Source organism: Dendropsophus ebraccatus, unplaced genomic scaffold, assembly GCF_027789765.1.
Source record: "Dendropsophus ebraccatus isolate aDenEbr1 unplaced genomic scaffold, aDenEbr1.pat pat_scaffold_1394_ctg1, whole genome shotgun sequence".
NCBI classification, from domain to species: domain Eukaryota; kingdom Metazoa; phylum Chordata; class Amphibia; order Anura; family Hylidae; genus Dendropsophus; species Dendropsophus ebraccatus.
Window position 1 is genome coordinate 12,973 of NW_027208814.1, and position 20,403 is coordinate 33,375.

The 20,403-nt window shown below is 43.3% G+C and overlaps 1 protein-coding gene across 1 annotated transcript in view; it reads right to left on the minus strand.

Annotated features, from left to right (window-relative positions):
* The window catches only part of LOC138775201 (dipeptidase 1-like), a gene marked incomplete at its 3' end in the record, with an annotated part of 33,360 nt that overhangs the window by 12,585 nt on the left and 372 nt on the right, over nt 1–20,403 (minus strand). Inside the window, 2 exon segments of the mRNA XM_069955843.1 lie at nt 8,215–8,347; nt 9,147–9,273. Of these exon segments, the coding sequence (XP_069811944.1) occupies nt 8,215–8,347; nt 9,147–9,273 (260 nt within the window).

Sequence of the window (20,403 nt, forward strand, 5' to 3'; positions counted from 1 at the left end):
TTCAGACAAACTAAAGGTGATATACCTAAGAATAAAACAGTTAACAATATAAAGTAAGCGAATAAAGTGAGATGTGGACTTCACTTTTTTCGTATTGTCCAATGTTCGGAGCATTCACAAACTCCGCATTATGGAGAAGAAATAAAGAGAAAGAAATACACACACACATATACATATATACATACATAAATACATACTTACACACAGACACACACACACACACACCACCAAATGCATTACTACCTAGACTAAAGAAAATAATAATGTAGTAACAAGGTGTCCCTAATATAGTATTTAGTCAACATATATAGGGCTAAATAGAGAAAAAATACTCAGTTTTAATGAGCAGCATAGCGTCCAACAGAATAGAGATGGAGTTCATAATCATTCCATTTTTTCTACCGTGTCAGTAGGACTATCCAAACGTCATCTCTTGTGCTTGTCTTGGATAGGTGGAGTGAGACCCTTTACATCTTCAGGTTAGGGTACAAACCCACTTGACGTATTTGCTGCGTGAATCAATCTTAAAAATAAGCAGGCAAAACGCAGGTTGGCTTTATACGATTGTTCTGCGTTAAAATACGCTACTGCGTATTTTTGAAGCGTGAAGCTTGTTGCTAACAAACTGTGCGAAAAACGCATGTAGCTTCACGCTTCAAAAATACGCAATTGCGTATTTTAACACAGAACAATTGTATAAAGCCAACCTGCGTTTTGCCTGCTTATTTTTAAGACTGATTCACGCAGCAAATACGTCAGGTGGGTTTGTACCCTTAGGGTATAAACCCACACACCGTATATGCAGCGTATTTACTGCTGCGATACGCAGCAAATACGCAGCAAACACGCAGCAAATACGCAGCAGATTAGATCTAAATAACAGAACACAGCATCAAATCTGCACCATCAAATCTGCTGCGTATTTGCTGCGTATTTGTTGCGTATCTGCTGTATATACGGTGTGTGGGTTTGTACCCTTAAGGGAAGAAATGGCTTCCTCAGGAGAACTGTAAAGAGAGGCTGAACCATCCGATTTGAAAACTTTCTGTATGGCAGGATAAAGAAGAGCAAATCGTAATTGATTTTTTACCAATGTCGAGCAAATGTGTGCGAAAGCTTTACGTTTTTGAACCACTGCTGCGGAGTAGTCATTAAACATGAGGATTTTGTGGCCACGAATTGCAACATCAACTGTAGATTTTTTAAAGCTTTGTAAAATGTTGTTTTTATCATTATAATTCAGATACTTGACAATCACTTGTCTGGGTTTCTGTTCCTTTTTATTTGCATCTTGCTTTTGTTTCGCTGGTGGGGGTCCCACACGGTGCGCTCTTTCCACAGTAATGTGACCTGGGATACCCAAGGCTTGGGGAATTTCTAGAGAACATATAGCATGTAATTGCATGGCTGGAATGGATTCAGGTAAACCTATAATACGTAAATTGTTGCGCCTAGAGCGGTTCTCTAGATCATCAGTCTTTGTTTGCAATGAAGCTGTGACATTCATATTCTGTTGTAGTTTTATTTTTGTAGAATGTATTTCATCTTCTAACAGGCTGACTCTGTCCTGAAGTTCAGTAATCTGTGAGGTATGCGTTGCTATATCTCCCTGTATGGTTGCTAGGGAGGAAACTATAGTGGCCTCAAGAGAGGATTTTATGTCATTTAATATCATTTTGGACACTTGAATTGCCAGTACCTTGCAAGACATATTTAGTCCTGGTATTATGGTGTCACAGAGGTCCGGCACTGGGGTTTGTGAGGTATGTGTTTCCTCTGTGTGCCTCAGCAGCAGCACCTTGTGTCGGCGCCATCTTAGGTGTCCCTGTGACAGAGCTGTGAGGTAAATAAAGGAGGGCTTATGGGGAGGTGTATAACTGGTTCCCCGCTTAATGAAGTGGTGCCTCCGACTCCTCGGCACTTAGAGAAGTCAGGGATGTGGTCCGGCAGGGCCGGTAATGTCAGGAGTCAGAGCGGGGAGCGATATTATGAGCGGAGGGTGGAGGAGCTCACTCACACTGCTGCCATCCTATACGCGCCGGAACCGGAAGTTCTCAAAATGTTCTTTATTAGAGATCACTTTTTAAAAATCTAATTGACATAAAGGCTAGCCAACTCGGAGAGCGGTGACCTAGGGTCCATTTACACAGAAAGATTATCTGCCAGATTATCTGCCAAAGATTTGAAGCCAAAGCCAGGAATGGATTTGAAAAAAGGAAAAATCTCAGGTTTTCCTTTATAACCTGATCTCTGGTTATAGTGTGTTTCAGACTTTGGCTTCAATTCTTTGGCAGATAATCTGGCAGATAATCTTTCTGTGTAAATGGACCCTAATGGTGTGTTTACACAAACAGATTTATCTGACAGATCTATTAACCCTTAGACGACCCAGGGCGTATAGTTACGCCATGGAAGTCTGTCCCCAGACGACCTAGGGCGTAACTGTACGCCCTGGGTGTTTCTCACGCTATGAAGCGTGCTCCGGAGCGGAGCGCGCTTCATAGCAGGTGGGGGCCGGCTGCAATCAGCAGCCGGGACCTCACCGGCAATGACACGCTGCAGCGATCGCGCTGCCGCGTGTCATTAACTCCTTAAACGCCGCGATCGCGGCGCGACCCGCGGCGTTTAAGTGTGAGTGACAGGGGGAGTCCCCTGTCACTTACCGATCGGGACCCCCGCAGTGTGACTGCGGGGGTCCCGATCGGTAAAACGGGCCGCCGGAGCTCTCTCACCTGCCTCCGTGCGGTCCCGATCGGCGCTCTGGTCACTGAGCCTGCACAGGCAGGCTCAATGAGCAGAGCGCCGATAAACACTGATCAATGCTATGCCTATGGCATAGCATTCATCAGTGTAGAAATCAAAGTAATGTATGTACAAGTCCCCCAAAGGGACTTCAAAAGTGTAAAAAAAAAAAAAGTTAAAAACACTAACACACTACCCCAAAACCCCTCCCCCAATAAAAGTCTAAATCACCCCCCTTTCCCATTATATAAATAAAACATATAAAAATAAATAAATAGATAAACATATAATATACCGTAGCGTGCGTAATTGTCCGATCTATTAAAATATAACAAGCGTCATTGTGACCGGTAAACGGCGTACACGAAAAGAGGGAAAAAGTGCGCGGATTACCGATTTTATGTTACATTATATATATAAAAAAATTAATAAAAAAGTGATCAAAACGTCCGATCTTCACAAATATGGTATTAATAAAAACTAGAGATCATGGCGGAAAAAATGACACCCCATACAGCCCCATAGGTGAAAAAATAAAACCTTTATAAGCGTCACAATAGTCCCATTTTATTTATAATTAATTGCCAAAAAAAAGGATTTCATTTAAAAAAATATATATAACATTAGAGAATCTGTGTAACCTGCATATGGTTGTGTTCTGACTGACCTATAGAATAATAGTATCATGTCGCTTTTACCATATAGTGCATTACGTAGACACAGGAACCCCCCAAACGTTACCATATTGCATTCTTTTTTGCGATTTCACCAATTTATATCTTCATAAATAATATATTTGGAATTCCATCATACATGTTATGGTAAAATGAATGACGCCATTACAAAGTACAACTATTCCTGTAACAAATAAGCCCTTACATGGCCTGTAGATAAAAAACTGAAAGTGCTGGAGCTCTTAGAAGGGGAGGAGGGAAAAACGGAAACACTAAGATCAAAATTTGCGCGGTCCACTGGGTCATTTTGGGCCTGGTCCTCAAAGGGTTAAGCAAATGCCAGGAACAGACTATAAACAGGGAACAGGTTATAAAGGAAAGACAAAGATTTCTCCTCTTTTCAAATCCATTTCTGGATTTGGCTTCAAAAATCTGCCAGATAAATCTGTCTCTGTAAATGAACCATAAGCCAATCACCTAACTAGGGTGCCGCTTGAGTACTTGTCTCAATCACTGTAAACAGCACTTGTGTATAGACTTATGCTGGGTTTACACAGAGCGAAAAATCAGTGAACGACTGTTTACACGGAACGATCAGCAAAATTTTTGCGAACGGCGAACGATGATTTAAGAACCTGTTAAAAGATCAAAATGAACGATTTCTCGCTCGTCGTTCGATCGCTCGCTGCGTTTACACGTACGATTATCGTTCGAATTCGATCGTTATCGTGCAAATTCGCACGATAATCATTCCGTGTAAACCCAGCATAATGGTGTGTTTACACAGAGAGATTTATTAGAAAGATTTTTGAAGCCAAAGCCAGGAATGGATTTGAGAAGAGGAGAAATCTCAGTCTTTCCTTTATGACCTGTTCTCTCTTTATTGTCTGTTCCTGGCTTTGTATTCAATAATCTGTCAGATAAATCTCTCTGTGTAAACGCACCCTTTAGACTCTGATTGAACTAAGATTCTAATTGAACAATATATTGGATGGCTACTTTCTTTTCTTCATTATTTTGTGCTTTTAAGGCCTTTATAGTTTTAGAGGGTGTTGGAGAGCAAGGGAGGTAGGAGACGATACTGACATCACTCCTTTGGCCTGATGACATATGTCTGTCTATCTATCTATAGTATATATATATATATATATATATATATATATATATATATATATATATACAGTATATATATATGTATATATATATATATATAATTCCAACTGCATGGGGCATCATCAGTTGAAGTGTATATATAGCTATATATATATCAATATCAATCTATCTATCTATCTATCTGGCATACATGAAGGGGTTAAATGGGTTCTCCAGCCAAAATTGATTCATGGTGTACCCTCATGGCCAATTTTGGGGTACTTATATTTTATTCATTAGCCTTTATGTATATATATTTATTTAATAGATTGATACAAATACAACAATACAGATCCTAATTTACATATTAATTAAACTGAAGTTTTACTGAAGACAGCACTGAGGATGACGGTAAGAAAATGACCTTCATACTCATAGTCCCCTGTCCTGTGGAAATATAACAGCTGGTTAAAGTCTTCTAACCTGCTGTTAGTTTTCCTATAATCACCTAAACATCTTTAAACTTATATATAATAATAAAGGTGTAAAAACACATGATTATAGCAGATACATACACTACCGTTCAAAAGTTTGAGGTCACCCAAACAATTTTGTGTTTTCCATGAAAAGTCACACTTATTCACCCCCATACGTTGTGAAATGAATAGAAAATAGAGTCAAGACATTGACAAGGTTAGAAATAATGATTTGTATTTGAAATAACATTGTTTTTACATCAAACTTTGCTTTCGTCAAAGAATCCTCCTTTTGCAGCAATTACAGCATTGCACACCTTTGGCATTCTAGCTATTAATCTGTTGAGGTAAGCTGGAGAAATTGCACCCCACGCTTCTAGAAGCAGCTCCCACAAGTTGGATTGGTTGGATGGGCACTTCTGGCGTACCATACGGTCAAGCTGCTCCCACAACAGCTCAATGGGGTTCAGATCTGGTGACTGCGCTGGCCACTCCGTTACCGATAGAATACCAGCTGCCTGCTTCTGCTGTAAATAGTTCTTGCACATTGTCATTGTCCTGTTGTAGGAGGAAATTGGCTCGAATCAAGCGCTGTCCACTGGGTATGTCATGGTGTTGCAAAATTGAGTGATAGCCTTCCTTATTCAGAATCTCTTTTACACTGTACAAATCTCCCACCTTACCAGCACCAAAGCAACCCCAGACCATCACATTACCTCCACCATGCTTAACAGATGGCGTCAGGCATTCTTCCAGCATCTTTTCATTTTTCTGCGTCTCACAAACGTTCTTCTTTGTGATCCAAACACCTCAAACTTGGATTGGATTCAATGTCTGTGTTCTTTTGCCCATCTTAATCTTTTTCTTTTATTGGCCAGTCTCAGATATGGATTTTTCTTTGCCACTCTGTCCTGAAGGCCAAAATTCCGCAGCTGCCTCTTCACTGTAGATGTTGACACTGGTGTTTTTGCGGGTACTATTTAATGAAGATGCCAGTTGGGGACCTGTGAGGCGTCTGTTTCTCAAACTAGAGACTCTAATGTGCTTATCTTCTTGCTTAGTTGTGCAACGCGGCCTCCCACTTCTTTTTCTACTCTGGTTAGAGCCTGTTTGTGCTGTCCTCTGAAGAGAGTAGTACACACCGTTGTAGGAAATCTTCAATTTCTTAGCAATTTCTCGCATGGAATAGCATTAATTTCTAAGAACAAGAATAGACTGTCGAGTTTTAGATGAAAGTTCTCTTTTTCTGGCCATTTTGATTGTTTAATTGACCCCACAAATGTGATGCTCCAGAAACACAATCTGCTCAAAGGAAGGTCAGTTTTGTAGCTTCTGTAACGAGCTAGACTGTTTTCAGATGTGTGAACATGATTGGACAAGGGTAATTAGCCTTCTGAGCCAATGAGCAAACACATTGTACCATTAGAACACTGGAGTAATAGTTGCTGGAAATGGGCCTCTATACACCTATGTAGATATTGCACCAAAAACCAGACATTTGCAGCTAGAATAGTCATTTACCACATTAGCAATGTATAGAGTGTATTTGTTTAAAGTTAGGACTAAAAGTTTAAAGTTATCTTCCTTGAAAAGTGCAGTGCTTTTCCTTTAAAAATAAGGACATTTCAATGTGACCCCAAACTTTTGAACGGTAGTGTATATCTAAAGTGTTTTTTTTTTTGCTTTTTTTTTTTATTATAATGGTATACCTTAATTTCTAAAATCAGCTCAATGTGTTAATAGTGTTAGGGTGGGTTCGCACGTAATGGATCTGCAGCGGATTTCACGCTGGGAATTCAGAGAAATCCGCTGCAAATCCCTTACTGTTATTCTGGACTACATAGGATTACATACTCGCAGTGGAATTTTCATCCCGTTGTATACAGTGTAAGGCTATGTTCACACATTGTATGAGACCAGTGATCTTTCTGGCCGCGGATCTGATGCGGGCGCATCAGCGCGCGCCCGCATCAGAGCTTCCCATAGCGCACAGTGAAGCAAGCGGCCGGAGCCGCTCGCTTCACTGTGTGAACTGACAGGGCTTTCTGCGGCCAGAATTCAATGAATTCTGGCCGCAGAAAACTGACCTGTCAGGTTTTTCCGGCGCCGTATGGGATCCCGGCCAGGAGCGAATGCGATGTATGTACGCTCCGGCCGGGATCCCATTGCACATAAGGCTTTGTTACACACCGCAAAGCTACGGCCGTAGTCCTGTGGCGAGAACTACGGCCGTAGTTTTACGTTGTGTGAACATAGCCTAAACATACAAGCTCCGGCTTGCTTCTGGGGCTCTTGGCTTCCTGACATTCAGCCAATCAGTGCGTGTGGCTGACATTAGGATGCCGGGAGCCACAGAAGCAGGCTAGAGCACGGACTGGTAATGTATACACTGGGCCACCACGGGTCAAGGGGGGCGGTGTTCACATACTTACAGCGGGATGAATATTCTGCTGCGAGTATGTAATCCGATTCATAATGACAGCTAGTGGAACCACTGAAGAGATATCAATAAACGTATTCAGAATATAACTTTGTTGCCTGTGTCTCTGTTTTTATTTTCATTAAAAAAAACCTTTATTTATTATGTGAATAGTATTAAAGAGGCAGAGCCTATTTTTTTCTGCACATTACTGATCATGCAAGGGGCAGGCATAGAGCATAGTGAGGCATGGCAGTTCTAGGGTCCAGGGAGCAATAGGCCCTGCCTCTGACACTATTTACAGCCCAAAATAATTTTTTTTATGACAATAAAAACACAGGCAACAAAGGTGCATTTTTAATGCTGTTTTTGATATATATCCAGCAGTACCACCAGCTCGGTAGGCAGTCAGGGGGTCATAGATCCACTTTAAGCAAGGCAGTGCAACCAAGTGTCCATTCCATATTAAATGTCTCCTTTAGAAAATATCAAAAAAGAAGTATCCGCAGCACACCAGCGTATAGTGAAAAAAGGAATAGTATTTATTGCATGTAGCAAAAAACACATGACAGGGATGCAACGTTTCCGTCTACTCCAAGACCATTGTCAAGTAGAAAATATACGTAAGCCTGCTATGTCCTGGGAAAACTGAGTATCTTTATGTTCCTCAATACTATATGACTACCAGTTTAAAATTCTACTGTAAAATATAGTTAGTCATGTATTGCTGTATCAGAAAATGTATACAAGCTCCTTAACTTTACTTAAAACTTGGCAGCATCCCTGTAATCTACCATCCATCTGTCCTCACCTTCTGCGGAGTCTACACACACAAAAACGTCCGGATAATGTTCACACATTCGATGGATGACATCTATCTGCTCCAGGGTCCTCTTAACAGCGTCTTTACCGTGAGTGGCACAGGGCACATATGCTGCCCAGAACTATGTAAAAATAATATACAGAGTGAGAATGCCTCGCATACCAAATATAAACAATTTAGGAAGGTTCAAAAAACCTATGGGTGATTCTTTCCAACATATGTGTTTTCTTCAGTAGTGGCCGCTTTTTAAGTCAGTGCCTTGGTATTACTCTGTCCTTTATGGTGCGTTCACACAGAGAAATATATCTGATCACACAACGTAAGTTTTGTATTAATCATGGCCGTTGTTGCCGATTTACAACAACCACCATGATTAATACAAAATTTACATTGTACTGCAGTCAGATGGAATCCCGACACATAGTATACACCATTCTTTCTTTGCAGCTTTAAATAAGGTCAGCTGAACAAAGATCACAACCCTTGGCAAGTGAATAAGCAGATTGAACCATGTAACATCACTACATATTTGGTCAATCAGTAGGCTGGATGTTGGCAAAGAAATGAAGGATTCATTTCCTTAATAAGATGGTTCTGCTGGTGTACAAAGGTTTCTAGATTACATATTAAAGGGGTTGTCCAGTGCTACGAAAACATGGCCACTTTTGCACCACTCTTGTCTCCAGATTGAGTGGGGTTTGAAACTTAATCCCATTGAAGTAAATGGAGCTTAATTGCAAACCACACCTGAACTGGAGACAAGAGTGGGGCAAAAGTGGCCATGTTTTCGTAGCTGGATAAACCCTTTAATTAACAATTATGGTAGACAAAAAAGAAAATAAAAATCTTGATGATGCATTTAATGATTTGACTCCCTCATTGGTAGTTGGTAGGTTAATTCATGATTTCGACACACTTACCTGTCCACCCACTCTTCCCTCTTGAAGTTTGGGGATGTTGGTGTGGGTATCATTTAAAGTTAAAAGATTCACCTTACTCAACTGGTTATTGAATTTGTCCAAAAGCTGCCAGGGCAAATCATTGTGCCTGTTGAGAAAATAGGGGAAATTTATTGAATAGGGGAAGTTTATTGAACAATTAGACTATAGTACCACAAGCAAACGTATGCATCTGAAACCACATCTTGCCTTCTCCAATGTCTGTGCATTGCTGCCTTGGGGCCCTTGCACACTACTAAAATCACACGGATAACTTGCCGCGGATTCTGTGCGTGCTCCCGCTTGACTCTCCGTCCGTCCCATAGACTCAATTCTATGCTCAGGCAGAATCAGCCGTCTGTCCAAAGAATAGACATGTCACTTCTTTGGGCAGATGGCGGAATCCGCCTGAACATAGGATGGAGCCTATGGGACCGAAGGAACTTTAAGCAGGAGCGAGTTGGGGAAGGGGCGAGCGCCGGAATCCGCGGCGTTATAATTTCCGTAGTATGCAAGGGCCCTTGTAGTGAAATAATGTGCCTCACTGATTACAAGAGCAGAACATGAAGCATTATTGACTTGCTGTTTTTTCATGTTTGCGCTTAAAAACTGCGAAGAAATTGCATTGAAAAAAAAAAACGCATGCAGTTTTTAAAACCCATATGCACTTCATAAAGATATGCATTTTTTAGATTGAGCTTGATATGCAGAAGCTGGCAAAACATGATTTAGGGTGCATTCACACATACAGGATCTGCAGCAGATTTGATGCTACAGGTATTAATGTAACTAAATAATTGAATGTGGTGGTTGTTCGGCCATTGAGGTAGATGTTGTTTTTTGTGACGCGAGTGCTGGTTCAGCACACCGGTGTGATCTTGGTACCTGTTTAGTGTATGGCCTGTTTATATCTCCAAATGGTAGGTAACCTTCCGGGTTTGTTTAGGGTCCCTTGGGCTCTTGTCACCTGGAGTGGTAACTGACCCACCCGGGATGTCAGTACTGCCACCCACAGAGAAGGGGAAAAACAACCCAAGGTGTGCGGTGGTGTGTGTATAGGTGCACGTGCGAACAGAGGTAGACAGAGTCCTGTGCATTTGATATAAAAATATAACAATTTACTTTGGTAAGATGCACGCTCTGTAGACAGTAATACTCTTGATACAGACGAGTGCTGTCTTAGTGCTTGAAGTAGGTGCTTGGAAAGAGTAGAAGTAGTAGTAGTAGTAGTGATTTGTTGAGGTGGAGAGAAGAGGAGTTTGCCAGAGAAGCCCTTGCCCAATGTAGACCTTGTACTCTGCCGGAGTGGGCATATATAAGTAGTGAAGTGATTCTCATACTCACGTTTAGACTAAGGCTGCATTCACATGTTCCGTGTTCCTCATAGAAGCAGTGATAAGATGCAGGGAGCAGGGGAGCTGTACAGATATGCACCGCGCTGTAATGACAGCGGTGCGTGGCTGATTCATTACAGTGCGGCACATATCTGTACAGTTCCCCCGCTCCAGCATCTATACAGGCGGGGGAAAGTCCGTTACAGGCATTCCACGTCCGTGTTCAGTGCGGAACACGGCATGTGTGAATGTAGCCTAAGTTTGACCAAACTGTGAAAAAAAGGGCCTTGTGTGCAGGGCCGCCGATAGGGCAGTACAACTGGTACTGCCGTATGGGGCCCGGACCCTAAGAGACATTGGGGGGGGGCCCGCCGGGACCGCCGCCCCCCGTCCGCTACGCTAGGGGGGCCCGCACGGCCCCCCTTGCCACCTGTTTTTGAGCATCCCGAGAAGCTGCGGCCGCGCAGCTTCTCGGGATGCACTGATCGCTTTGAACATTAAAGCGATCAGAATACAGGAGAAGGACCTGTCAGCGTCCTCCTCCTGTATTCTCCCCCATAGGCTGCCGGCACTTCATAACAGCAGCCTATGGGAGGCCGGGACGTGACCTCTCTGGCAGGCGTGATGATGTGACGTCATCACGCCTGCCGGAAGTCCCGTCCCTGCGGCTCGCAAGATGGAGCTCGAAGAGGAGGAAGAGCTGCTGCCTTTACTAGTATATGGGGGCACCTCTGGGGGCATTATTAGTATATGGGGGCACCTCTGGGGGCATTACTAGTATATGGGGGCACCTCTGGGGGGCATTATTAGTTCATGGGGGGGGCACCTCTGGGGGCATTATTAGTATATGGGGGCACCTCTGGGGGCATTATTAGTGTATGGGGGGCACCTCTGGGGGCATTATTAGTATATGGGGGCACCTCTGGGGGCATTATTAGTATATGGGGGCACCTCTGGGGGCATTATTAGTGTATGGGGGCACCTCTGGGGGCATTATTAGTATATGGGGGCACCTCTGGGGGCATTATTAGTATATGGGGGCACCTCTGGGGGCATTACTAGTATATGGGGGCACCTCTGGGGGCATTATTAGTTCATGGGGGCACCTCTGGGGGCATTATTAGTATGTGGGGCACCTCTGGGGGCATTATTAGTGTATGGGGGCACCTCTGGGGGCATTATTATCTCATGGGGGCACCTCTGGGGGCATTATTATCTCATGGGGGCACCTCTGGGGGCATTATTATCTCATGGAGGCACCTCTGGGGGCATTATTAGTTCATGGGGGGCACCTCTGGGGGCATTATTAGTTCATGGGGGCACCTCTGGGGGCATTATTAGTGTATGGGGGCACCATTAGTATATGGGGGCACCTCTGGGGGCATTATTAGTTCATGGGGGCACCTCCGGGGGCATTATTAGTATATGGGGGCACCTCTGGGGGCATTATTAGTTCATGGGGGCACCTCTGGGGGCATTATTAGTTCATGGGGGCACCTAAGGGGGCATTATTAGTTCATGGGGGCACCTCTGGGGGCATTATTAGTATATGGGGGCACCTCTGGGGGCATTATTAGCTCATGGGGGCACCTCTGGGGGCATTATTAGTATATGGAGGTACCTCTGGGGGCATTATTAGTATATGGGGGCACCTCTGGGGGCATTATTAGTTCATGGGGCACCTCTGGGGGCATTATTAACTCATGGGGGCATCTCTGGGGGCATTATTAGTGTATGGGGGTACCTCTAGGGGCATTATTAGTTCATGGGGGCCACCTCTGGGGGCATTATTAGTTCATGGGGGCACCTCTGGGGGCATTATTAGCTCATGGGGGTACCTCTGGGGGCATTATTAGTTCATGGGGGCCACCTCTAGGGGCATTATTAGCTCATGGGGGTACCTCTGGGGGCATTATTAGTTCATGGGGGCCACATCTAGGGGCATTATTAGCTCATGGGGGCACAGCATGGAATCCTACATACAGGGGGCACAGCAGGGGATCCTACATACAGGGGGCACAGCAAGGGATCCTACATACAGGGGGCACAGCAGGGGATCCTACATACAGGGGGCACAGCAGGGGATCCTACATACAGGGGGCATCCCACATTCCTACTCGCTTTACTGCACATAACACCAAACAGCGCAGTTACTATGGGAGCCGACAGGGGGGAGAAAGGAAAGGAAGTTGCTAGAAATGTGCGGAGCCTAAATTGTTTGTCTCGCAGGTTCTGAAAAGATGAAACATATCTGGAAGAAATCATCATGGAGGTCTGGGCCGGATGGAGAGGAAAAGGGAAAGTGACGCCTCAGATCAAAGAAGACGTCACCTGTGAGTCACTGTATGACACTTTTCTTATTTTGTAGAACATCATTTAGTAGGGGTGCCCCGAGGTGACAGCTACTACATTATCTGTACTCAGAGATATCACTGTGTTATCTGTGGTGTTACATAGGACTGCAGGTGACATCTACATTATCTGTACTCAGAGATATCACTGTGTTATCTGTGGTGTTACATAGGACTGCAGGTGACTACTACATTATCTGTACTCAGAGATATCACTGTGTTATCTGTGGTGTTACATAGGACTGCAGGTGACATCTACATTATCTGTACTCAGAGGGATATTACTGTGTTATCTGTGCTGTTACATAGGACTGCAGGTGACATCTACTACATGATCTATACTCAGAGATATCACTGTGTTATCTGTGCTGTTACATAGGACTGCAGGTGAAATCTACTACATTATCTGTACTCAGAGATACCACTGTGTTATGTGGTGTTACATAGGACTGCAGGTGATATCAGGTGATTTCTCCAGGTTGCAGAAGTTCAAACTTCATCATGCCCTGGTGTGCTGGTGTCTGTATACATGTGTGCTGGTGTCTGTATGTGTGTATACATGTGTGCTGGTGTCTGTATACATGTGTGCTCATGTCTGTATACATGTGTGTTGGTGTCTGTGTGTGAGATCAATTCTAGAGAACTGGCTCATATATCCCATTTTCCCCAGTGGCTTAAAATGTAACCTCTGTTATACAGTTATAAAATTGTAGAGCCTAAATGTGAACAAGGTGCAATTCAAATAGACACTTACTTGTATAGCTGTCTCTTGTGCTCTGTATGCAGTGCATTATATTCACCCTTGCAACGTACAATTTATAGCGTGTCTACAAGCCCAGCGGGGCTCATTATGATGGAGACTAAAACTTATACAAGAGTGGGGTAGGGGTTCCCCTGTATTCAGAATGCTGTTGAGTGCTAGGCAATGCCCCGTCTGGGATTATTGAATTTCGAGGGTCTATGCAGAGCAGGATAAAGACACCTCTGCTGCACAAACAGGATCTCCTATAAAGCGTTCTCACCGCCATGTATTCGCTATCACTGTCTTGGGTGAGCTAAACTAGTCTGCCTGGGGGGCTGTTTGATTTGTATATGTTCACTAACATGGAACAGCCTCATTATATTAGCCTTATCAACATATTCTATGTTAGTGAGCATACCGGGGGGGGGATATTGGTGAACATATACAAATCAAACAGCCCCCCAGACCCTCGAAATTCAATAACCCCAAACGGGGCATTGCCTAGTACTCAACAGCATTCTGAATACAGGGGAACCCCTACCCCACTCTTGTATAAGTTTTAGTCTCCATCATAATGAGCCCCGCTGGGCTTGTAGACACGCTATAAATTGTACGTTGCAGGGGTGAATATAATGCACTGCATACAGAGCACAAGAGGCAGCTATACAAGTAAGTGTCTGTATGGTGACATTTACATTGCACCTTGTTCACATTTAGTTTCTACAATTTTATAACTGTATAACAGAGGTTACATTTTAAGCCACTGGGAAAAATGGGATATATGAGCCAGTTCTCTAGAATTGATCGGAACCAAATTATACCTCCCAGCAAGGCGTGGGGCGAACACACAATTTTTTTTTTTTAATTAATGTGGGGGCCCCAGACACTTTGGTTGTATGGGGCCCCGAAATTCCTGATGGCGGCCCTGCTTGTGTGAGCTTCTTCAGCTGAGGATTTTATAGACGTACCTCCTACTCCTTGTAGTGTTTGCTTTCAGATGTACCTCCTGCTTCTTGCAGGGTTTAGAGAGAAAGCCTTGTCCCTCAGCAATGGCCCTGGTGTTCCTGGCATGGGCTAGGGTGGTCCTTGGTGGCTGCTCTCCCTCACTGTAGCTTAGCACTCCATAGTAAAAGTAGTTGCTTGTACAAATAATAAAGTCTTTTGCTGCATCTGCCCTTGGTTCCTGTCAGGGGTCCTGGCAAAAGCCAGGCTCTAGCTTAACTACAGCAAGAACTTGATTTGTGTGTCCTCTCTCACGGAAAAACTAGGTAAGACTCACTCACTTCCTTCACCAGTGTAACTCCTCAAACAGGGGTGTTTGTGTACCTGCCTGTGAGTGGTGGGGCTGAGCGTGGGTGAGAGAGGGAGAAAAGGATAGGATAGCAAAAGAGAGCACCTGTGATAGGACAGCATAGAGACACATGGTACAGAAATACTTAAGAAGTCAGGTGAAATTTTTTATTGAAGTATAAAGTGCTTTTTTCCCTGCAAATTGGTGATGTCACGACCCGACTCCCAGAGCTGTGCGGGCTGTGGCTGCTAAAGAGGATGATGGCAGGGGGACACTGAGGGACATCATCCTCTCCAGCAGCCACAGCCCGCACAGCTCTGGGAGTCGGGTCGTGACATCACTATATAATCCAGGAAGGGATGCTTCAATGCAGTGCATTTCCCATAGTAAGTATATATTGGAGATTTGTATAACTTTTGGGGGGCAATACAATACTTAAATAAAAAAAAATTCTGGACTTCTACTTTAACCTATTACCTTCCTGAGTTGTGCAATAGTAATAATACATATACATATAATGAACACTAACACCTAGTGGGGAAGTTGCATACTTCATCCACCACTTAACCTGAGTGTGATCTTTAGGACAGGTGCATAATAAAACACCAGTAGTGGGATACCAGTAGTGGGATACCACACTGAACACAGCATCAGATCTGTGACATCAAATTTTCTTTGGATCCTGTACATGTGAACACACCCTTAGCAATGTTCAGCTTCTCATTACGCAAACAAAAACACAAATGTGAGAACACAGCCTAAAGTTCTCCATATACTTTATAATTATGTCAGCAAAACATGCTGCTTGAGGCCATCAGTATAATTTGTATGGGGTTATCCCAACACTGTTAGATGGATAATAAATTGACCGACAGTTATTGAAGGTGTATGTGCAATGTCCCAAAACAGAGGTGCCATTGCCGTTACTATGTAGGTTAGCACTAGCAAGTATTTATTCTTGGCTAAAGGTGTAGTATTGCACTGCTAGATGTCTCACGGTATCTTTCACTATTGCCAGGCACAGGTGAAGGCTTTCTGCTAAGAGCTAAATGTATATTTGACCAAAATCATGTACGGTACTTTTTTTGCCACCAAATGTGAGTTGGCTGAGATCCAATACCTATCAAGGGTACCTTACAGTTGTTCCTTTATTTAGTAAACCTAATACATGTCAAATATTCAGTCTCTTATGTCCTTTTCAACTCCAGGTAAGCTCCCTGTGATCTATATATGTCCGTGGAACAGATTACTCTGTCTTTCTTGTTAGTCTCTTTAGTTGGATTCAACAGAGACTGAGCTGACTGTAAAATAAACCTCCCAGGGCCTAGAGGCCAGTACTCGCTTGTAAGTTCTATGCTCATTCCTGATCCTTCCTTAAGTGTTCCTGTGCTAGCCATGCTGGGCCACTAAATCTGCTGTGAGAATACGGTCTACAGGGACCAAGGGCTTATCCATGCTGAGGGGCTTCTCTTCTTTTTCTCTCTCCAAAAGCCCTACAAAAGTCTACAGGAGCTACCCAAGCCAGTCGTTAGGAAAGAGCAACTAAAGTTTTGCTGCAAACCTGCTAGGACCTAAGGAGAGCTCCAACAGCTAGCTTACCCATAAGGTTGCGCCTGTGTTCCTGGATTTGTGTCACCCTGTCCCCTCAGCAGCAATAAGCAGATTGTCATAACTGTGGATATAGGCATTTGTTTCCAGCATATCGCCACAACACAAAGTGGTTAGAGCCCCCTACAGCTGAGGACTTTGATTGTCTAGATAGGTCCTTCTTAAGATAGCCCACTGCCACCTAGTCTCAAGTATCTGTTCACAGCAGTGATTTCTCAAGAGAACCTAACTATTCTAAGCACCTTCAGTATACCTGCTAAAACAATAATTTTAAAGTATTATAAAAGCATTTCAGTCAGGAAATTCTCAAGCCAATACCTTCGTAACTTGCTACCAATAAGTACTGTTATTAACATGTGCCTTTAAGAAAGTTCAGTAAAAGTCTCAAGTTTCGTCTGGACTCTGTGGTTCCTCTGCACTACACTTGCACCTACACTGTTCATCAATGGGCATGTGTTGGGAACCAGGGAAGGCATGTACCGTTTCGAGCCCCGTGACAAGTTCCGCAGTGGTACTGCAACATCAGCCCTTGCAAGTTCCCACTAGCATTCCCTGGGTTACCACATATAACCTAAAGGTTGTTTTAATTCTATGCAGTTTTTTGCAGTTTTTGCAGAAAACTGTGACAAAATGGCACAATCTAATGGGGTGTTTACACTCACAGATTATTTGACAGATTATCTGACAGTTTTTTTTTTTAAAGGACAACTCCGGCCAAAACTATTTTTTAATATGTTATTACTTATGGAAAGTTAGACAAATTTCTAATGTACATTAATTATGGGAAATGCACATATAGGGCTATTTTCTTTAATTTAGTAGATCAGGGAGACTTTAGATTCTCTGAAATTCTGTGACGTCACGAACCGGGGGTGTAATTACAATGGAGTGTCCAGCAGGGAGCGCACTATATATAGAAGTCAATGAGTACCATTGACTTCTATATATAGTGCGCCCCTGATGGACACTCCATTGGAATTACAATGGATGTGTATGTAATGTAATATACAGTGTGTGTAAATGTAATATACAGTATGTTTTTGATTGAACACATTTATGGAATACTTTGGGGAGCAAGTGTCCTTGCTCCCCAAAGTATTCCATAAATGTAATCAATCAGTACATTTGGAGGGCACCGAGCAGGGAGGGTGAGAAGTGCCATCTACCTTCCCCCTCCCTCCCTGCTTGGTGCTGTTGCCATACATACACACTGTACTACTCCCCCATCATTTGCTCATAGTATGAGCAGATAATAGGGGAGTGGTACCAGGGCCGATCTCCATGGTAAGCCTGCCGAACCGCCGCTCCCTGCTGCCGCCGGCCGCCGCACTGGACTACACTGAACTACTACTCCCATAAACTGCTCATAGCATGAGCAGGTGATGGAAGTAGTAGCTGGGTTACCGCTATTACATCGCCGCCGCTGATGCCGCTGAGCGTAGGGGGAACCGTTCATCACACAGGAGCCATCATGCCCCCTCCGCTCCCCCCTCCTCCTTCTTCCGGGATCCGGCAAACTTCCCCCTATCCCATGGCTGACTCCCTGCATGGCCACAGCTCTGCGATCACACATACCGGCTCCCGGTGCTTCCTGGTGTCCCCGGCCGGCATGTGTGGGAGAGGGGCCGGTATGTGTGATCAGAGAACGGCGGCCAGGTGGGGAGTCAGCCATGGGATAGGGGGAAGTTTGCCGGATCCCAGAAGAAGGAGGAGGAGGGGGGAGCGGAGGGGGCATGATGGCTCCTGTGTGATGAGCGGCTCCCCCTGCACTCGGCGGCATCAGCGGCGGCGGCGATGTGATAGCGATAACCCAGCTACTACTCCCTTCACCTGCTGATGCTATGAGCAGTTGATGGGAGTAGTCGTTCAGTGTAGTCCAGTGTGGCGGCGGGCAGCGGCAGGGAGCGGCGGTTCGGCAGGCTTACCATGGAGATTGGCCCTGGTACTACTCCCCCATTATCTGCTCATACTATGAGCAAATGAGGGGGGAGTAGTACAGTGTGTATGAAGGCAACAGCACCAAGCAGGGAGGGAGGGGGGAGGTAGATGGCACTTCTCACCCTCCCTGCTCGGTGCCGTCCAAATGTACTGATTGATTACATTTATGGAATACTTTGGGGAGCAAGGACACTTGCTCCCCAAAGTATTCCATAAATGCATTCAATCAAAAACATACTGTATATTACATTTACATACACATCCATTGTAATTCCAATGGAGTGTCCAGCAGGGGCGCACTATATATAGAAGTCAATGGTACTCATTGTAATTACACCCCCAGTTCGTGACGTCACAGAATTTCAGAGAATCTGAAGTCTCCCTGATCTACTAAATTAAGGGAAATAGCCCTATATGTGCATTTCCCATAATTAATGTACATTAGAAATTTGTCTAACTTTCCATAAGTAATAACATATTAAAAAATAGTTTTGGCCGGACTTCTCCTTTAAGGCTAAGCCAGAAATGGATTTGAAAAGAGGAGAAATCTCAGTCTTTTTTTATGACCTGTTCTCTGTTTGTAGTCTGTTCCTGGCTTTGGCTTCAAACATCTGTCATATAATCTTTCTGTGTGAAAACACAATAGATTAATGAGTTAATTAATTATATATCGGTGTAATGTGTGTTAAAAAAATAAAATAATTTATATTTGCTATTTCTTTGTATATGTATGGTAGCTATGATTTAACTCCCCCTTCAGAGAGTAAAATTGGAAACACACTGTAGCTGTATGAGACATTATATTTTCTGGGAAACTTTAATGTCTTTATGGAAGTCATTTTTATAAATAAAATTTTAAAAAAGTAATTTTGCCATTATCTATTTGGACTTATTTTCATAGTATTAATAATTTGTTAATTTTATTCTTATTCAGTAGCAGTTTCATTCTTTGTGTCTGAATTAGTAAAAGTGCCCTTTAAGTGCCCTCACAGTAATGGTGCCCCCCTTACTACCATTGCATAGCGGTAGTGCTGCATTGGAGGCCTCCTTAGTATAATATTGGTACTTTACAGTGCCCTCTTAGTGCCTTCCTCAAAATAATACTGTCCCAAAACAGATGTGCCCCCTTAATGTATTTTAAAAATAATTGCACCTTCCCATAAACAATCACCCCCTTAGTGCCCTGTTCACATAGTGATTCATACTGCCCCTACATATTAAATATTCCCCCTTACTTCACATTGAAAGTGCTGTTCTAATCCTAAAACCCAATAGGAACTTTTCCATTTCCAATACCACCACAAAGGAAAAAAAACATTCCACAGTTAAATTAATGGGCTGTCCATATGAATCACAGACATGCTCTATTCTCTGCTCTAGAAAATAGATGACTGAGTGAACTCTGTCCAATAACACAGAATTCTCTAATATGGTTAGTCAAATGGATTTCTCAAACGTTACTACTGCTAGTAACAGTGTGAGGTACACAGTAGGCTCTCTGGGACCCATATACACCTGAAGGCATCCTCAAGAAGATACATAGCTTCAAGCTGAAGCTTCAGTGTAAAGTCTAATGGAAAGTCCTGTTAGATGGTATATTGTCAATATTGATTGCATATAAATAGTAAAGCCACTAATTAAACTTATTGATATGACATTATGAGGTTATGTACCATTTCCTCCATTGGCTTAGGGTCCATTTACACAGAAGGATTATCTGCCAAAGATTTGAAGCCAAAGCCAGAAACAAACTATAAACAGATATAATCAGATCATAAAGAAAACACTGAGATTTCTCCTCTTTTCAAATCTATTCCTGGCTTTGGCTTCAAATCTTTGGCAAATAATCTGGCAGATAATCTTTCTGTGTGAACGCACCATTAGGCTCACAGTCCAGACAAGCCAATAAATAGAGCAATGACATGACCACACAGACTATGATATATGAAAGTCTTTTCTCGATGTTACAAGTTAT